Genomic DNA, 20,236 nt, shown 5'->3' with positions numbered 1-20,236 from the left:
CTTTTCTCCTTCGCCACATTGGGGGACACAGAACCATGGGTGTATGCTGCATAAAATCTGCAGAAATAGGTCACAATTAAAATAGGGATTTTTGTGTACTCACCGTATAATCCTCTTCTCCGAGCCACTCATTGGGGGACACCGAACCATGGGTGTTATGCTGCTGTCGCTAGGAGGCTGACACTAAGTTGAGACAAAAGAGTTAGCTCCTCCCCTGCAGTATACACCCTCATGCTGGCTTCCAGAGACCCAGTTCAAGCTTAGTGTCTGTAGGAGGCAAGGAGGGTCTGCTATTCAGACCAGAATTTCTCTTATTTTTTTACTATTTAACCTTTCTACCCGGACGAAGGGGCGACGGAACCTTTCAAGGCTCCGATCTCCCCGAACCAACAACAGGCGAGCACGGGAGTGTTACCTCTCCGTATCCTTTCCTGTGACGTGGGATGCCACTGCCTGGCCTGATTCTAGGCACCCTCCATCGTGGCATACGTGCAGCCCCCACTGCATCACCACTGAAAAAAGCGGATGATGGAAGGAGGCGGACAGTTCTTCTCCACCCCCCTTTTAAGGGGATGGTGGATGGAGGCTCCCCAACCCTGCACCGTCCTGACTACCCCGGGCACAGCTCTGTCCTGGGGCATCTGCCATCCCCTTCATATCTGGGTAAGTGCCACCCGGGAGGGGTCATTTTCCGGCGGTCATAGGAGGGCTCCATAGGTGCAGGGACTCCACAGGGCTCCGTGGCATCTTTCCCGGTGGTCCGCGGGTGCACGCCGGCCGAAGCCATAAACTTAGTCCCCGGCTTCAGTCTAGTGTGGGCCGCATCCCGATAGGCCCCGCCCACCGCTCGCATCACTCTTGCGGCTTCGCCCCAGACCTGGCGCTTCTCGCTCCTTGCGAGACTGCCTCCCAGCTCTCGGCAGCCATCTGTCCCCACTGCACAGCAGCTCTGCCACCTTCTGCACGTGTCTCTCTCCCAGATGCCGGTCTTCCCCTAATCAGCGCCATCATCATCAGATTGCGGGACACAGGACCTGGGTAAGGAGACTGCACTAGGTGCTTCCCTGCAGCTTTACCCCACATCGCTTCCACTAGCAGTGTTTTTTACTTATATTGGGGTACATCATGTCGCAGTCAAGGTTTAAAAAGGCTACAAAGGTACATACCACCTTTTTCACTGCGTGTACCACCTGCCAGGCTCCTCTCCCTTGGCCTCAAAGCTCCCCTCTCTGCTCAGCCTGTGATGCCCTATGTGCCCAGGAGCCCTCCGCCGCTACCGACCCCAGTGTATCTAGCCCCCCAAGTGGGCGGCGTCACTGTCACAATCCATGGCTTCGTTGGCCAAAGCGATTGAATCCCTTCATGACCCCTCTGGGGAGCGGGGCACTCATCTAGCTGGGTTAAGAGACCCCTCCCTTACAGGGGATTAATCGGCCAGCAGGGGCCGCTCTCACCTGAAAGAGGTACGGACATCCAAAAAACGGATCCGCACTACCTCTCCTGAGCATTCGCCACGCCATTCAGCCTCTGGTAGCTCCACTTCTCGCTCACCCTCTCCAGGGGTTCGCAGCGATCATGACTCTGAGTATGAGACTGAGGCATCCTTGGACCCGGATTCTCCGGCGTTTCAATCAACTGTGGATTCCCTCATTGAAGCTGTCAATCACGCGGTATCTTTTAAAAGAACCAAGCGATCCCATAGGGTGTTCGCCTCTCATCCGGATTTTTTAGATATAGTCCGGTGACACAGGGAGCGACCGGATAAGCGATTTACGGGGAAAAAAGACCCTGGAAACGAAGTATCCCTTTTCCGCAGATCTTGTCAAAGATTGGACCTCCACTAGTAGATCCTCCGGTAATGCGTTTGGCTACCAAAACGCTTTTATCCGTACCTGATGGGGCTTCAATTAAAAATCCCACTGAAGGCCAAATAGATTCCCTGGCTCGCTCAGTATATGAAGCCTCAGGTTCCTCTCTATCTCCTTCCTTCGCTGCGGCATGGATCGCAAAAGCAATGGTTTACTGGGCAGATGCCCTTGCAAAATCCTTTCAGGACCAGGCTCTTCCGTCTGAGGCGGCGGATCTCGCCAAACAAATTTCTATGGCTGGAGACTGTGATGTATGCGTCTTTAGATGCAGCAAACTGTGCTGCAATTGCTGCCTCAAACGCCGTCACCATTAGGAGAGCACTATGGCTTAGAGAGTGGCGCGCAGATTCCTCTTCTAAAAAGTCTTTGATTTCTCTGCCTTTTCAGAGCGGACATCTGTTTGGAGAAAAATTAGACCAGCTTATTTCTGATGCTACAGGAGGGAAAAGCAAATTCCTCCCGCAGCACAGGCCTAAAACTGCTTTTCAGCGTCAGCAACATTTTCGCTTTCGGCCTTTTCGCAGTAGCCCATTCTGGTCCACCTCCACAGCCTCGTCCAGATCAGAACGATCTCCACATACAGAGAGAGACCCTCGGCCTTCATACAGGCCGAATCGGTCCTGGCGAGGTAAGCCTAGGCAACCCAGAACCAGGGGATCCAGGCCCTCCAGATTTCCTTCACAATGACTCGGGAAGTTTTCCGGTCGACACCACCAAAGTAGGCGGACGCCTTCTTCTCTTTCAACATGTCTGGCTTTCCGTCATCCACGACGAATGGGTCAGAGACCTGGTGTCTTCTGGTTTCAAAATAGAATTCTCCGCTTCCCCTCCGGCACGTTTTTTCCCCTCTCGTCTCTCAAGTTCAGGAGCTCAGTCTCCTGCACTTCACCGCGACATCGAATCTCTCCGCCAAAGCGGGGTTATTGTTCCGGTTCCAGAACACAAGAGATTCAGAGGTTTTTACTCAAACCTCTTCGTCGTTCCAAAAAAGGACGGGACGGTGCGCCCTATTTTGGATCTAAAGCTCCTAAACAAGTATGTGAAGGTCCGGCACTTCAGGATAGAATCCCTCCGGTCAGTCATCTCCTCAATGGAGAGAGGAGAGTTTCTAGCATCAATAGACATCAAAGATGCTTATCTCCATATCCCAGTCTTCCTGCCACATCAAAGGTTCCTGCGTTTTGCCATCCAGGAGGATTATTTTCAATTCACAGCCTTACCCTTCGGCCTTGCCACCACGCCCAGGGTATTCACAAAGGTCATGGCGGCGGTCGTGGCCATTCTTCACTCCCGAGGAGTGGTCGTGTTACCATACTTAGGACGGACCTTTGAACAGGCGGTCATCTATCATGCCTGCGAAGCAAGCGTCTGCATTACCTTGGATACTCTTTCACGCCTGGGCTGGCTGATCAACTTGGACAAGTCCTCCCCCCATTCCAGCCCAACGGATCTCCTTCCTAGGCATGATCCTGGACACGTCCAAGGGGCTGGTCCTGCTTCCTCGGTCCAAGGCCCAAGCGCTTCAGCAGGGAACCCGGACGCTTTGTCGTCCGTTTCCTCATTCCATTCAGTTTGCCATGAGGATCCTGGGGAAAATGGTGGCCACAGTGGAAGCGGTTCCCTTCGCCCAACTGCATCTTCGCCCCTTACAACAGGCTCTGCTGGACAATTGGGACAGGAGTCCCTTATCCCTCGATCGACCATGTCCACTGTCCCCGCTGATCAGGCAAGCGCTCAAATGGTGGACTTTGGAATCATCTCTCAGCCAGGGGAGGTCTTTTCTCCCAATTCACTGGCTGGTGGTGACTACCGACGCCAGTCTCCTCGGTTGGGGAGCAGTATTTCGCCACCTCACTGCCCAGCGGCGTTGGACGATTCGGGAGTGGAGTCTTGCGATAAACATCTTGGAGATTTGAGCGATCAGATTTGCCCTGAGACGTTTCCACTTCCTCCTCGCGGGTCACCCAATTCGAATTCAATCAGACAACGTCACAGCTGTGGCATACATAAACCATCAGGGGGGTACCCGCAGCAGGGCGGCGATGTGGAAGGTCTCCCACATTCTCTGTTGGGCTGAGAACAACCGCTCCACCATTTCTGCAGTGCACATTCCAGGTGACGAACTGGGCGGCGGACTTTCTCAGCCATCAGGGTCTCGCCTCGGGGGAGTGGGAACTCCATCCGGAGGTCTTCCAGCAGATTTGCCTTCACTGGAGGACCCCGGACGTGGATCTGATGGCGTCCAGACTGAACGCAAAAGTTCCCAATTTCATAGCACGTTCTCGGGATCCCCAGGCCATTGGGCTGGATGCACTGATATCCCCATGGCATCAGTTCCACTTCCCGTACGTGTTTCCTCTGCTTCCTTTACTACCGAAGGTAATCCGAAAAATCAAGATGGAGGGGGTTCCTTTGATCCTAGTCGGCCCAGATTGGCCACGTCTCGCGTGGTACGCGGAGCTCATTCAACTCGTATCCGAGGTTCCCTGACGGCTACCAGATCGCCCAGATCTGCTTCGCCAAGGGCCGATCTACCACCAGAGCTCAGGGGCCCTACGTTTAACGGCTTGATTGTTGAAACCTGGATCCTAACTCAAGCTGTTTTCTCCCAGCAAGTCATTGCCACCATAAGCGCTCGCAAGACGTCTTCCGCTCGCATCTATCACCGCACCTGGAAAGCCTTCTTGTCATGGTGCAGGCTCCGTGGACGTCGTCGTCCTCATTTTTTTCAATTCCCTCCATTCTGGAATTTCTCCAGTCCGGCTTGGATTCCGGTCTGGTGCTCAGTTCCCTCAAGGGTCAGATCTCGGCAATATCCATGTTGTACCAACGTAAGATTGCTGCTAACTTGCAAGTCAAGACTTTTGTTCAGGGGTCTCCCACGTAGTACCCCCCTATAGAATGCCGATAGAGATCTGGGATCTCAATTTGGTCCTGAGTATTCTTCAGGAGTCCCCTTTTGAACCTCTGCAAGATGTCTCGCTGATTATTCTCTCCTGGAAGGTCACCTTGTGGCAGTAACCTCTGTCAGGCGAGTCTCAGGCTATGTTCACACACTGCGGTTTTTGCTGTGGATCCGCAGCGGATTTGCAGCTGCGGATCCGCAGACGTTTTCCATGCAGGGTACAGTACAATGTTACCCTATGGAAAACCAAAACCGCTGTGCCCACTTTGCTTTTTTCCGCTTGAAAATCCGCGCTGATTTTCTGCGGAAAAAAAGAAGTAGCATGTCAATTCTTTCTGCGGATTCCGCAACGGTTTTCCACCTGCACCAATAGGAAAGTGCAGTTGGAAACCCGCAGTGGAATCCGCAGGAGAAACTGCACAAAAAACCGCAGGGAAAACCACCGCGGTTTTGCACTGCGGTTTTTCCAAATCAGGACCTGAAAAATCCGCAGCAAAAAAAGGATAGTGTGAACAAGCCCTTAGAGTTGGCCGCCCTGTCCTGCCGGGCGCCCTTCCTTTCCTTTCACCAGGACAAAGTGGTCCTATGTCCATCTCCGTCTTTTCTTCCCAAGGTGGTTTCATCCTTCCACCTTAATGAAGAAGTCGTTCTTCCCTCCTACTGCCCACAGCCAAGACATAGGGTTGAAAAGACCCTTCACACCTTGGACGTGGTAAGGGCTTTCAGGAGGTACATTTCTAGGACTGCCCCCTTCTGCAAATCGGACTCCCTCTTTGTGCTCCCTGAGGGTCACAGAAAGGATTTAGCCGCTTCTAAAGCCACGATAGCCAGATAGATCTGATCAGCTATTCAAGAATCTTATCAGGTCAGGGGCAGACCTATCCCGGCAGGGATTAGGGCACACTCAACTTGGTCGGTGGGTGCTTCCTGGGCCATTCGGCACCAGGCGTCGGCAGAGCAGGTTTGCAAGGCCACAACATGGTCCAGCCTGCATACTTTCACGAAGCACTACAATGTCCACACTCAATCTTCTGCGGATGCGGCCCTTGACAGACGTATTCTGCAAGCGGCCGTTGCGCATTTATAGTCTGTGGGTACACTGAGTTATTTGGTTATATTGTTCCCCACCCAGGGACCTCTTTGGGACGTCCCATGGTTCTGTGTCCCCCAATGTGGCGAAGGAGAAATAGCGATTTTTGTGTACTCACCGTAAAATCCTTTTCTCCGAGCCATTCATTGGGGGACACAGCACCCACCCTGTTAGCCTTATGGCTCGTTCCTTTTTTTGGCTTTTGGCTTACTCTGACATGTTATTGTGTAATATTATGTTATATGATCTCCTACTGCTTTTACACTGAACTGGGTCTCTGGAAGCCAGCATGAGGGTGTATACTGCAGGGGAGGAGCTAACTTTTTTGTCTCAACTTAGTGTCAGCCTCCTAGCGACCGCAGCATAACACCCATGGTTCGGTGTCCCCCAATGAGTGGCTCGGAGAAGAGGATTATACGGTGAGTACACAAAAATCCCTATTTTAATTGTGACCTATTTCTGCAGATTTTATGCAGATGTTGAATAACGCTTACTGTTTATTTACTGAATGTATTATTGTAGGCAAAAAATATATAAGGGTTGTTTTTTTAGAAATTTAGAAACTTTATTTTCATACATCCAAATTGTCTCTTCAGAGATGAAGAGGACTAGAACTCTAGTGCCACCTATTGGAAGTAGCAATCCTAACAGTCAATGTCGACCCTTTAACGAGCCTTGTCACATGACTTGGGATAAAAGGCAAACCAGAATCTCAATTTGCAGACACTGTGTTTCGGGGTACTGCCCCTCGTCAGTGCAAAGCGGAGATCTGGTTTGGCTGAATGAGAGGCGTCTGACCAGGATCCAAGAAGTATCGTTTCTCCTTGCAGATATATCCAGGGACTTTTGGATTAAGAGAAGGGATTCAAAAACAGCACCACACCTGTCCACAGGCTACGTGCAGTATTGCAGATCAGATCTTTTTCTGTCAGTGCATTTAAGCTGAAATACCAAAAACAATAAATTGCATGGTGTAGCATTGTTTCTGAAAGAAACCAGCTATGTGTTTACAATACTATGCAGTCCCTTTAATTTCTCCATGGTGGGGCTTCAGGGAAATTTATATGCTTACTGGGTTACCCCAGAGATACTTTCGAATCCGCTTATTGAGCAGGAACCCTTCTGACAAGTATAGGTTGTTCATCACTGTGGAGAAATCAAGCCAGGTTTAGACAAGTCTAGAACGTACACGACCAACCATATGAGTCTTCTAAGCCGTACGCATTAGACTAATGTCAGTATCGCCAAGTTCAGCCGGCAGTCTATTGTGTATGGGGGAAATATCTATCCGGCATGTCTGATTTTAGCCTGTTGATCTTATTGTCTCCCAGACATAAGCAGCAGCCAGACATATCTGGCGACTGCTCTCTGGTGTATAGGAGGGCCGGCCGAGATGGCTTGTGGCCAAATGATTGGTCAATTGTGGTTTGACTAACAGCTATCTAATGTGTTTGGCGGCGTTTAGTGTGGTCCACTTACTGAACAGGGAATTGCTTCCCTATGATTTTAGGCTCAGGAGCAGTACATGTACTAGAAGTCTCCTTACACTTACATGTCAGGCATGTCACTCTCCACAAGGAGAGACGTTATAAGGCATTGCTATGCTACCCCAGGGCCCCCTATATTTAGTATAATAACCACATTGCGCCTCTATATACAGTATTAGGGCCCCAAATCTTCCCTACACAGTTTGATGGCCCAGATTCCTCTACATAAAGTATGAGGGCTCCACAGCTCCCCACATACAGAATGATGGCCCCACAGCTGACACCAGATTTATTGCAACGGAGTCCTATACATTTTAGTGCAGCTGAGCTGCAATTCCTCACACAACCTATGAACTGGTGTGGTTCTGTTACTGGAAGAATACAGCCGTGATCTACTAACCCTGACCAACTAAGGAGTCTAAATGAGCGACTTTTCCCAGGGTTCTCCTGAGAAGCCTTCAAATTGTCACCAGTCATTCGCTCATGGTTTTAGTGTTATGCTTGGAAAGAGGGATTCTACAGTTCTGTGATTCTGCAGTTCTATCCATGATATTTTTGTCTCGTATGTACTGATTTCTATGCTTTAATTTTAGATGGAAGAAGTCACTATTGGGATTTAAGTAAGAGTAAAACCTTTGTATTCCCTACTAAAACTAGTTGTAGATTGTACTAATATCAAACAACCATATACTGACACGTGCTAGATGCCATTCCACGTGTTACTTACGCTGATTATATATTGTCCTTGTATTGTTTCTTTTTTGAATCATTAGAAATAAAAAAAAATTTCATTTTGTTAAGACACTGATTTTTACAAAATCAACTTTAAGAAAATTTATCTTGGATATTAAAACTACCCAATATTCTTTTATCACATATCTGTTGTCGTTTTGTGTACACAATTAGATGACTTTTTTACCCGTGTGTTACATTACATCTACCAGTTTACAGTTAGGTTTATTTAGTTTTTTTTTTGTTGTTTTTTAATCAAGAAATTAAGATAAAGTCTTTGCAAATGCAATGGTGGGGTCCCCACCATGGGGGGTGGCCAGAGTTTTCCAATCTAAATGCTGATTTAACTTACACCAGGAAAACTGGCTTACATGCCATGTGCTTTTTTCTATATTTTTTTTTTTATCACCAGATTTTTTAAGCCAAGCATAAGAAAACAATAAATGGTATATTTTTGAACTTGACTGGAAAATGGCAGCAAGAAGAAAACATTTTTTTTCTATGCACAGGAATTCAGTACCAGCTCCTGCAATTTTGCTTAAACAGTATTCGCCAGATTGGTATTTATGACGAGACCTGTAATTGGTGGTCGGGACAACATCGCTTTGGGTCCGCTGGAGACTGTCAGAGCAGCAGCTACATTTACATCATTTTCAGTGTGTAGTTTACGCAGCAACTATGTGAACATGTAGCGATGATGAATGAAGCAGCTCTTTCTTACCCCTCTCACAGCAGTAACTTCCAGCACAAACTCAAGCACCAATTACCAGCTGTATTACATCCATCCAGCTAATTGGCTGCATGTAAATGTAGATATTTGTCTTTAAAGCTCACTCAGGCGGATTCTGGCTGTAACCAAGGTTGTTGAGTCGGTAAGCCAAACCTCCAACTCCTCAATTTCCACGGCACCAACTCCGACCCCACCAAAATGGGCCACGACTCCGACTCCACAGCCCTGCTGTAATTCACCTGAGAAAGTGCTCGATAAATGTTAACAATAAGGAGCACATGCACTGCAATATTAAAAAGGCTCGCTGTGCATTTGTTTCGTCTTTTGTAACTTCTTTAAACTCTTCTTGCTTCAAAAGTTGTGAAGCAACTAAAATAAGTTACTGGTGCATTTTTCACGCCGTTTATCTTTGAAGCCGCCACTATGGTATATAAGATGTTTTTTTGTTTTTTTTAAATAATGTTGGCTGCCTAATCCCATGCAACAATAACAAATGAGATGGCAAAGAAGATGCTTCAGGAAAATGATTAATGCATCTTCTGCTTCAAAAGACGCCATGACTCCACTGAACAGCCTTGCACAACAGAATGCCATCCGCAGACTCTGTGATTAGAAGAAAGTTTGTGTTTTGCTCCACTTTCTCCTTTGCGGACCACTGTATCCTAATATTGAATTTTATCAGTTTGGTTAGTGCTAGAACAACTCATCAGAATTAAAAAAAAAAAAAAAAAAAGAAACACAAAGTGTAACTTTAGGGTATGTGCACACGTAGAAATGGCCCACTGCGGATTTTATAAATCCGCAGGGCAAAAACACTGCGTTTTTCCAGCGGATTTATCGCAGTTTTTGTGTGGATTCCACTGTGGTTTTACACCTGCGGTTTTCTATTATGGAGCAGATGTAAAACCGCTGCGGATTCCGCACAAAGAATTGACATGTTGCGGAATGTAAACCGCTGCGTTTCCATGCATTTTTTTCCGCAGCATGTGCACTGCGGATTGCGTTTCCCATAGGTTTACATTGTACTGTAAGCGCATGGGAAACCGCTGCGGAAACACTGCGGATCCGCAGCAAAATCCGCAGCGTGTGAACATAGCCTTAATATCCAAGAGGCATTCTCTTCTATCAATAAATTTCATGTCCCTGTTACATAGTTATTAAGGTTGAAGGAAGACTTTAAGTCCATCTAGTTCAACCCATAGCCTAACCTAACATGCCCTAACATGTTGATCCAGAGGAAGGGAAAAAAAACCCATGTGGCAAAGAGTAAGTTCCACATTGGGGAAAAAAATTCCTTCCCGACTCCACATACGGCAGTCAGACTAGTTCCCTGGATCAACGCCCATTGTATGTTGCCGTTATCTATAAATTATGCAGGTAGAAAGTTCTGAATGCATGTAGCATCCTTTTGTGAAAATTATAAGGTATATTTATTTAATTTTCATTTTCCTTGGTCCTCCAGTAGGAACGTTTAGTAAATCCTAGTCAAGTTAACCTGTCATGAGATTCATACTGCCTGCACCACGGGCAGCCTGGACCACGGGCAGCCTGGGCAACGGACAGCCTGCACCCCGGGCAGTATGAATCGGACATTGGCAGCACAATTGCAGCCAGGTATGGTTTTTGCTTTTTGTTTTCTAAAATGCTAATCTTAATGATGGGCTCACTGGAATGCGATTCATCTTATTCATTTAGATGCGCTCACCACTTAATGAATTTAGCGCATCTTATTAGTATTATATGCCTCTCCAGAAATGCTATTCATGCCCAGTATAAAGTGCCAGCACTTTTGCTAAATTTTATGGGCCTGGCATAGTTGCACCCCATTCCACCATGCCTCCTCTCCAGCTATGCCCATTTTGGCAGAGTTGCTTCAAACTGGTGGAAAACTTCAAAAATTGCAAGATTTTTTGTTTTTCGAAACGCAAAGGTCATGGCATGACCGGCAACATCTCTACATTACAGACAGCATCTCTAAGCCCAATTCCTTCTGGACTACATCTTTCCAAAGGCACAACAGCAAAAACCACCGCACAGCACCAAACATGTGAACAGATGAAGTCCTTACCTTTCCATGAGGCCTTCTTCCTATGAAACCTTTAGCGCCATGTATTGTGCGCACAGTCGTCTTCTGCATTGTATGGGACTATACAGTTTCCTAGTGCAAAGCTATAGGACCTGCTTTTGGGCACCATCTGTAGGGAATCTTGCCTCCTATTCAGGAGATGGGAGTCTGACTTTTTTTTTATCTGGATTCATACAGAATGCATCGGTTATAAAGAACAAACCTTCTGCATGCTTCTGTATGAATTTGGTTCTGTAATGGCCCCATATATTCCAAAACGGAGCTACATTACAGCTGTGTGTGTAAAGTTTTATGTTGTTTTCTACTGTTTAAGAACCCTTTTCATGGGTCCAGAGCAGAGTCCGGAGTGTGAAGAGCCTCACTGTACATGTGACCTACGGTGAAAAGCAGATTTTTTATGATGTGACGATTCTTCAATTAACCTTCTATATATAATTTAATATTTTCTAGTGGAAAAAAACGCAAACCAGCTTGGACTGATCGTATTCTATGGAAGTTGAAAGAGGATTCAGAAAGTGAATTAGATGAAGCTGCCGGCACAGATTTTGAGCATATCTTAAAAGTCCATTTAGAAAAGTATACAAGTCATATGAGCTATGGGATTAGTGATCACAAGCCGGTAACGGGAACCTTCACAGTACAGGTGCATTCTTTATACACTACACTAAGTATTGATGCTTAATAAACAGTGGGGCAGTGTATAATTCATTTATGGTTGTTTTTCTGCGCAGTGGGTTGCTATCCACTAGTGGTATACAGTGTGTGATGTGTATCTCCGCATGTTTTTCTAAAGGGAACCTGACAGCTGATACATGTTGCCCATGCATCGGACAGCATGTATCAGACGCTGGCTGCATGATCTCATCCAGATATGTTTGACGGGTTGACGCTGCCTTGGATCTCTTCCTATACACGCACGCCTGTCGCTCAAGTGGAGCGAGTGGGGAGAAGCCGACGACGACGCTCCTCTCCAACTAGTCTCTTGGAGTCAAACATACGTGGCTGAAATCATGCACACCGTGTCTGATACATGCTCCCTGTAGATCGGACAGCATGCATCAGCTGTCAGGGTCCCTTTAAAGGGTTAATCTGAAAAGAGAAGAGTTTTTTGTGCAAATCCATAAGTATGATAAATAAAAATGTGAAGACAATTGTGATTCCACTTGATGCTCTGGATCAGCAGTTTGGCCTTATATGCAGGGCTGTGGAGTTGGAGCCCATTTTGGTGGAGTCTGTGTCATGGAAATTGAGGAGTCGGAGGTTGGGCTTACTCCACAGCCCTGCTTATATGTCATGTGGATTCCCATGGAAAAAGACGATCACATACAATTAACTTTTTAAAAATCCAGTTTTGGAATAAACCACTCATGTAAAATGGCAACCCTTTACTTCTGTAATATGCGATTTCTGAACTGGACACCTAAAAAATGTTGATGGCTAATGGTGCAGTAATCTATGACTTTCTCATGATCTGAGTAATCTGTAACATTACTTGTAGATGAAGCCTCTGATCCTCGCACCATCAGTTACTCTGACAGCGGAGGGAGAATGGAACGCCGATCACGACTCTCTCATCAGCTATTCCGTGAGCAAGGACTTTCCCAGCAGTACCTGGGATTGGATTGGGCTCTATAGGGTATGTAATGGTTCATGCCATTAGTGTAAATCAGATCAGCTGACAGTAGACACTTATGATCATTCATGTAGTAAACCTTTCATAGAATACAAGCAGTTTTATACCAAGTTTTGTTACTTGCATTGCATTGACAGAATCAGTGTTTCTTCCCTGGAGAGTCATTGCTTCGTTTCAGTTTATCATAGATATATAGATAGAAACCTTCTATTTCTCATAAACACATGTAGTTTGAAAAACTCTTTCTGCTACTTATGGTGTGTTGACTAAAGTGTGGGCAAATAATGCACAAAATAATAATTGAAAAGATCAAAACAGCCCCACATTGTGCTTGGTCTAGTTGAAAAAAAAAATAGATATCTGTGCCGGTCTCAGGAGCACATTCTTTGAAATAGGATCTGATTTCCAGTAGTTGGCATTGCCCGAGGAGCAGGCCTGTTTAATGTTCACATTCAGCCACTGCTGGGTATCGGACCCCCACCGATCTGATAATTCTTACCCATCTTTGGGAGAGGTCATCAATATCCAAAGAACCCTTTAAAGTGTAGTTTTGACCATCAAGGTCAGAAGGCTGTAATGTGTGTTTCCCTTCTAAACCTATTTCTGTAAAGTTTTGACCAAGTCTTTACTAATTGGTTGGTAACAATGATTTCTTTGAGATCGGTTCTGTGTAGGTTCTCCAGCCTAATACCAACTGGGATTGGACCAACGAGAGCTGGGCTCACTCTTCCCAAGGACCCCATAGCAGTCTCATGGGCCATCTCGCTCTGCACAATTTTTTGTTCTCTTTTACTACACATAGTTATGTTTCTAGTTCTTTTCTTTGTTAATATTTTTACATGTGGCTGTCACCGGCAATGTTTGACTGATGCACTATAGGATCTTTAAGGACAACTACATTCTTTAGGAATGTTTTTATATATTCTTCCTGTTGATAGTTTTTATTTACACAGACCCAAAACTCTAAATAAGTACGGTAGTTTTAGCCAATTAGCATAATGAAAAATTGTGTATGGTTTTAACTGTAGGCACGACAATTTGTAAATCCCATGCCATGTTTTTTGGTTTTTTTAGGTTAACTTTAGACATACAAGTGACTATGTCACTTATGCCTGGGTTAAAGATGATGAAATATCTTTTAGTGAAGACTGTAATCAGGTAAGAAAAGAATAACATTTTCATGTATTACAGCATCTACATGTAGCACATTTCTATCTATCTATCTATCTATCTATCTATCTATCTATCTATCTATCTATCTATCTATCTATCATATATCTGTCTCCACTCTGCATTCATTCATAGCCCACATAAACCTTCCCCAGTCCCATGGATTTCTAGGACCACTGAAATTGGTTATTTTGGTGAACATGAATGCATAATATATTGATGTAATATAATTTTTGCAATTCCTGATTGTATAGGACAGGTAATCAGGTGATTCACACATACGTGATTGTATAAGATTCTTCATTTCATTTTGCTAAAATGCGGAATTAAGTTGTTAAATGTAACCTTGTAATTGTTGCCACGTTTTAGGTTTACATTAGTGCTGATGAAATTCCACTTGATGGAGGTGAATTTCTGTTGGGCTATTTCTGTCACAATTTGCAATGCTTGGCTGGCATCAGTGAGCCTTTTCAGGTATGTACGCCAGTATGATAGTCTGTATTGGTTAGATACAGGGTTAGAGGTTGTCCACTTGTCTGATTGACTTGTCCGACTCTGGCACTCCCACTGATCAGCTGTTCTCGGAGGCAGCGGCCGCTTGCTGGAAATGCTCAATAGCGGAGCTGCTCCGTCTTCTGGTAGTGGCCGCGGCAGGGTAGTACACATCCGTGTCCTATTGATTTGAATAGGAGGCGGATGTGCGGTAACAAGCTGTGGCCACTATCAGAAGACGGAGCGGCTGTGCAATTGAGCATTTTTGGCCGGCGGCTACAGACACCAAGAACATTTGACTGGCGGGGGTACCGGTTATCCTAAGGATACAGTGCCTAAAAGTAGTATTCAACCCCCTGCAGATTTAGCAGGTTTAATAAGATGCAAATAAGTTAGAGCCTTCAAACTTCAAACAAGAGCAGGATTTATTAACAGATGCATAAATCTTACAAACCAAAAAGTTTTGTTGCTCAGTTAAATTTTTATAAATTTTAAACATAAAAGCGTGGGTCAATTATTATTCAACCCCTAGGTTTAATATTTTGTGGAATAACCTTTGTTTGCAATTACAGCTAATAATCGTCTTTTATAAGACCTGATCAGGCCGGCACAGGTCTCTGGAGTTATCTTGGCCCACTCCTCCATGCAGATCTTCTCCAAGTTATCTAGGTTCTTTGGGTGTCTCATGTGGACTTTAATCTTGAGCTCCTTCCACAAGTTTTCAATTGGGTTAAGGTCAGGAGACTGACTAGGCCACTGCAACACCTTGATTTTTTGCCTCTTGAACCAGGCCTTGGTTTTCTTGGCTGTGTGCTTTGGGTCGTTGTCTTGTTGGAAGATGAAATGACGACCCATCTTAAGATCCTTGATGGAGGAGTGGAGGTTCTTGGCCAAAATCTCCAGGTAGGCCGTGCTATCCATCTTCCCATGGATGCGGACCAGATGGCCAGGCCCCTTGGCTGAGAAACAGTCCCACAGCATGATGCTCCCACCACCATGCTTGACTGTAGGGATGGTATTCTTGTGGTCGTATGCAGTGCCATCCAGTCTCCAAACGTCACGTGTGTGGTTGGCACCAAAGATCTCGATCTTGGTCTCAACAGACCAGAGAACCTTGAACCAGTCAGTCTCAGAGTCCTCCAAGTGATCATGAGCAAACTGTAGACGAGCCTTGACATGACTCTTTGAAAGTAAAGATACCTTACGGGCTCGTCTGGAACGGAGGCCATTGCGGTGGAGTACGTTACTTATGGTATTGACTGAAACCAATGTCCCCACTGCCATGAGATCTTCCCGGAGCTCCTTCCTTGTTGTCCTTGGGTTAGCCTTGACTCTTCGGACAAGCCTGGCCTCGGCACGGGAGGAAACTTTCAAAGGCTGTCCAGGCCGTGGAAGGCTAACAGTAGTTCCATAAGCCTTCCACTTCCGGATGATGCTCCCAACAGTGGAGACAGGTAGGCCCAACTCCTTGGAAAGGGTTTTGTACCCCTTGCCAGACTTGTGACCCTCCACGATCTTGTCTCTGATGACCTTGGAATGCTCCTTTGTCTTTCCCATGTTGACCATGTTTGAGTGCTGTTCACAAGTTTGTGGAGGGTCTTAAATAGTCAGAAAAGGCTGGAAAAAGAGATAATTAATCCCAACATGTGAAGCTCATTGTTCTTTGTGCCTGAACTACTTCTTAATACTTTAGGGGAACCAAACAGAATTCTGGTGGGTTGAGGGGTTGAATAATAAATGACCCTCTGAAAAGACTTTTCACAATTAAAAAAAAAAATAAACAAAGAAATAACATTCTTTTTTGCTGCAGTGCATTTCACACTTCCAGGCTGATCTACAGTCCAAATGTCACAATGCCAAGTTAATTCCAAATGTGTAAACCTGCTAAATCTGCAGGGGGTTGAATACTACTTGTAGGCACTGTATATAGTGGACAACCTCTTTATGATGGCAAAGTTAGAGATGCAATTAAAGGACTTTCAGTGCTTTAAAACATATTTGCTGATCACCCAGGTAAATAAAGGACTTGCAGGAACCCTACAAATATTCTTCATAAAAAACATTCTACCATTTTGATGCTGCAAAGTTGCTTAATTTGCATTTGGGAAATAATAATAAGAAAAACCCAGTGTATATACAGTGGGGCAAAAAAGTATTTAGTCAGTCAGCAATAGTGCAAGTTCCACCACTTAAAAAGATGAGAGGCGTCTGTAATTTACATCATAGGTAGACCTCAACTATGGGAGACAAACTGAGAAAAAAAAATCCAGAAAATCACATTGTCTGTTTTTTTATCATTTTATTTGCATATTATGGTGGAAAATAAGTATTTGGTCAGAAACAAAATTTCATCTCAATACTTTGTAATATATCCTTTGTTGGCAATGACAGAGGTCAAACGTTTTCTGTAAGTCTTCACAAGGTTGCCACACACTGTTGTTGGTATGTTGGCCCATTCCTCCATGCAGATCTCCTCTAGAGCAGTGATGTTTTTGGCTTTTCGCTTGGCAACACGGACTTTCAACTCCCTCCAAAGGTTTTCTATAGGGTTGAGATCTGGAGACTGGCTAGGCCACTCCAGGACCTTGAAATGCTTCTTACGAAGCCACTCCTTCGTTGCCCTGGCAGTGTGCTTTGGATCATTGTCATGTTGAAAGACCCAGCCACGTTTCATCTTCTATGCCCTTGCTGATGGAAGGAGGTTTGCACTCAAAATCTCACGATACATGGCCCCATTCATTCTTTCATGTACCCGGACCAGTCCTGGCCCCTTTGCAGAGAAACAGCCCCAAAGCATGATGTTTCCACCACCATGCTTTACAGTAGGTATGGTGTTTGATGGATGCAACTCAGTATTCTTTTTCCTCCAAACACGACAAGTTGTGTTTCTACCAAACAGTTCCAGTTTGGTTTCATCAGACCATAGGACATTCTCCCAAAACTCCTCTGGATCATCCAATTGCTCTCTAGCAAACTTCAGACGGGCCCGGACATGTACTGGCTTAAGCAGTGGGACACGTCTGGCACTGCAGGATCTGAGTCCATGGTGCCGTAGTGTGTTACTTATGGTAGGCCTTGTTACATTGGTCCCAGCTCTCTGCAGTTCATTCACTAGGTCCCCCCGCGTGGTTCTGGGATTTTTGCTCACCGTTCTTGTGATCATTCTGACCCCACGGGGTGGGATTTTGCATGGAGCCCCAGATCAAGGGAGATTATCAGTGGTCTTGAATGTCTTCCATTTTCTAATTATTGCTCCCACTGTTGATTTCTTCACTCCAAGCTGGTTGGCTATTGCAGATTCAGTCTTCCCAGCCTGGTGCAGGGCTACAATTTTGTTTCTGTGTCCTTTGACAGCTCTTTGGTCTTCACCATAGTGGAGTTTGGAGTCAGACTGTTTGAGGGTGTGCACAGGTGTCTTTTTATACTGATAACAAGATAAACAGGTGCCATTACTACAGGTAATGAGTGGAGGAAAGAGGAGACTCTTAAAGAAGAAGTTACAGGTCTGTGAGAGCCAGAAATCTTGATTGTTTGTTTCTGACCAAATACTTATTTTCCACCATAATATGCAAATAAAATGATAAAAAAACAGACAATGTGATTTTCTGGATTTTTTTTTTCTCAGTTTGTCTCCCATAGTTGAGGTCTACCTATGATGTAAATTACAGACGCCTCTCATCTTTTTAAGTGGTGGAACTTGCACTATTGCTGACTGACTAAATACTTTTTTGCCCCACTGTAGCCTCTAAAATGTGTCAGTTTGTAAAATGCTTTACAGCTGTACAGATAACACCTGCACAATAAGCCACCATAGTCAGAAAACTACTCAGACTTCCAGGGAGTGCTAGAGGCATGATCTGAGGCATGTACTTAACACGGAGAAGGTAATAGTCACTTATCAGCTAGACGTGTTATATTGTATTGTGATCCTGCCTGTAATTATAATTAGATGAATACTAAAAGTGAGCTTTATAAGACTGGAAGGGTCAGCATAGTGAGTGAAAACTTTCCAATTTATGCGTCTTCACACATCAGAAAGGATTCTCATGCAGGTTATAAGCCAAAGCTTGCATGTATTTTACCTTTCAATTATTTCAAAGGAAACTGTCTCTGCTATTCACACAGGACAGGTTTTTGCATGAGCTGATTGAAAATCGCATTGTGAAAAAAAATCTAGAATGAGAGTATGTGCACACGACGTGTTTATAACACCGGCGGAGCCACCAAGGTTTTCCTAGGCAAAGCTTCTTTGCTGACTGATTTGTCATCTTTTTCCGAGTGTCTTTTGTCTGTACTATGAATTGTAAAAAGAGGGCGGCTTCCAAACAAATCCGCCTGAAGAACGAACATGTTACTACTGTCAACCAGTTCACAATTTCTGAACCTTGAAGCGGTTAAAAGTAACAAAAGACTGAACATGTGCACAGCAGTGTCGTTTTTATACTGCTTCTGTGCACTGTATTCTTTTTTTTCTGCAGCTTTTTTCAGGTTGATTTTAAGCGGAATCCACCTGAAAAAGACATTGTGTGAACATACCCTTAAAGTGTCAAGATTTGACGCAAATTCTGTGCGGAAACTACCTTTAGTAACTTTGCCTGGATTAACCTCAATGAATGGAAATAAATCTATACGGTTCAGCCTCAGATTTCTCTTGGATTTTCATTCCTCCGTGTGATCTTGTGCCTCTTTTTGTTATACAGATACAACCAGGAAGGAACTTGCCAGCAAAAGACGGCAGCGAAGACATTACTGACGATTCCACCAAGTCGGACATGTTCATGGGAGCTGGCTTCTAGAAGTCTTGCGACGTGCTATGAGGTTCTTGTATGTGAATGCCTTGGCTCAGCTTACCTGCAAGGCAAGAACGGCATCTGCTTAGCTTTCTCGTAGTGTCAGCTAATGTGTTTACACCCTCAAAGGAGAATATATCATATTATCACCGGATACAGCAAGACACCAATTCATAATTTAGGGGGTTTTTTTTTTTAATCATTTCAGTTTACAGAGTGGTTTCTCTTTACCTAGAATGTGTTGTTTTTAATTTGTAATTGATTGAGTGAATAGATCTCAATACATATAAATGCAGTCAACAGTTACTTTTAGCCAAAACTGCATTGGTTATATGTATCTGTGTGACCTCTGCGTATTGTATCTTACATAGAGATATTGTCACCGTTACCTTTTCATAACTTTAGCTAGTGACTCTTATTTCTGCGAGACAAACTATACGTTCACACATTGGCCAAGAGCTGCAGTTTGCATCCTAACCGCTGGGTAGCTACACATAACAGAAACATCTTCCGGCAGAGTATCGGAAAACTAGAGCTATTTTTCCGAAAGCAGGACACTATTCTTAGGATATGTTTAGCCAGGAGGAAAGGTACGTAAAGACACATACGTATATGTCCATGTTATTTCCAGAATGTGTATCTGCTACTGATGACAGTCCACAAACGGACTCCGTAGTTTCCCCAGTGAGCTCTGTGTTTTATACAACTTACAATCATATGTCTTTTAGTGGCATTACCACGCGTTTCAACTGCACTTATCAAGAGATATCCTAAATGTTTACAGAATATTCAGATATTGTAATATGGGAAGCCCAAGAGTTTATATTTCACATCATGAAACAGTTTATACTGTCCAATATTAAACTGGATTAGTAAATGTGCCCCATTATGTCTCAGTATAAAAAGGGTAACTGTCGCGTTTCCCCATCTGCTTTATCAGGGGACCAAAACTATACTATGATGTCCAGCTACAACGCTGAGAGCAAAATCAGCAACATTTAGAAAATAAACCTGTAACGCCACTGTTGGGCAATATACACACTCCGTTTTTGCAGCATGGTTTTTTTTTATTGCAGTTTTTTATTAAAATAAGCTGCGGTTCACAGTACCAGCAAAAGCGCAATTAGATTTCAGAAATCTCATGCACACGCTTGTTTTTTCTTCCTGACCAAATTTAAAAAGTGCAGCGTTTTTTAATCTGCAGCATGTCAATTCTTCAGCTTTTTTTCTTAGAAAGCAATGAGAAAGTGCAA

General features: G+C 44.7%; 1 protein-coding gene across 2 annotated transcripts in view; it reads left to right on the top strand.

The window, feature by feature from the left end:
- INPP5K (inositol polyphosphate-5-phosphatase K) overlaps positions 1-19,857 on the top strand; it is an 89,411-nt gene extending 69,554 nt beyond the window's left edge. Inside the window, exons 9-14 of one of the 2 annotated variants that reach the window (XM_077294456.1) lie at positions 7,944-7,970; positions 11,349-11,541; positions 12,397-12,534; positions 13,606-13,689; positions 14,071-14,175; positions 18,894-19,138. In XM_077294456.1, coding sequence (XP_077150571.1) covers positions 7,944-7,970; positions 11,349-11,541; positions 12,397-12,534; positions 13,606-13,689; positions 14,071-14,175; positions 18,894-18,989 — 643 coding nt within the window. In that variant the 3' untranslated portion in view covers positions 18,990-19,138. Of the gene's footprint in view, positions 1-7,943; positions 7,971-11,348; positions 11,542-12,396; positions 12,535-13,605; positions 13,690-14,070; positions 14,176-18,893 lie in introns of both variants that reach the window. The other variant, XM_077294457.1, reaches the window with a different exon arrangement.
- The last annotated feature ends 379 nt before the right edge of the window (positions 19,858-20,236 follow it).

This window comes from Ranitomeya variabilis, chromosome 3 (assembly GCF_051348905.1).
Source record: "Ranitomeya variabilis isolate aRanVar5 chromosome 3, aRanVar5.hap1, whole genome shotgun sequence".
Classification (NCBI taxonomy): domain Eukaryota; kingdom Metazoa; phylum Chordata; class Amphibia; order Anura; family Dendrobatidae; genus Ranitomeya; species Ranitomeya variabilis.
Note: the sequence above shows the minus strand (reverse complement) of the source record. Positions and strands in the feature narration are given on the sequence as shown.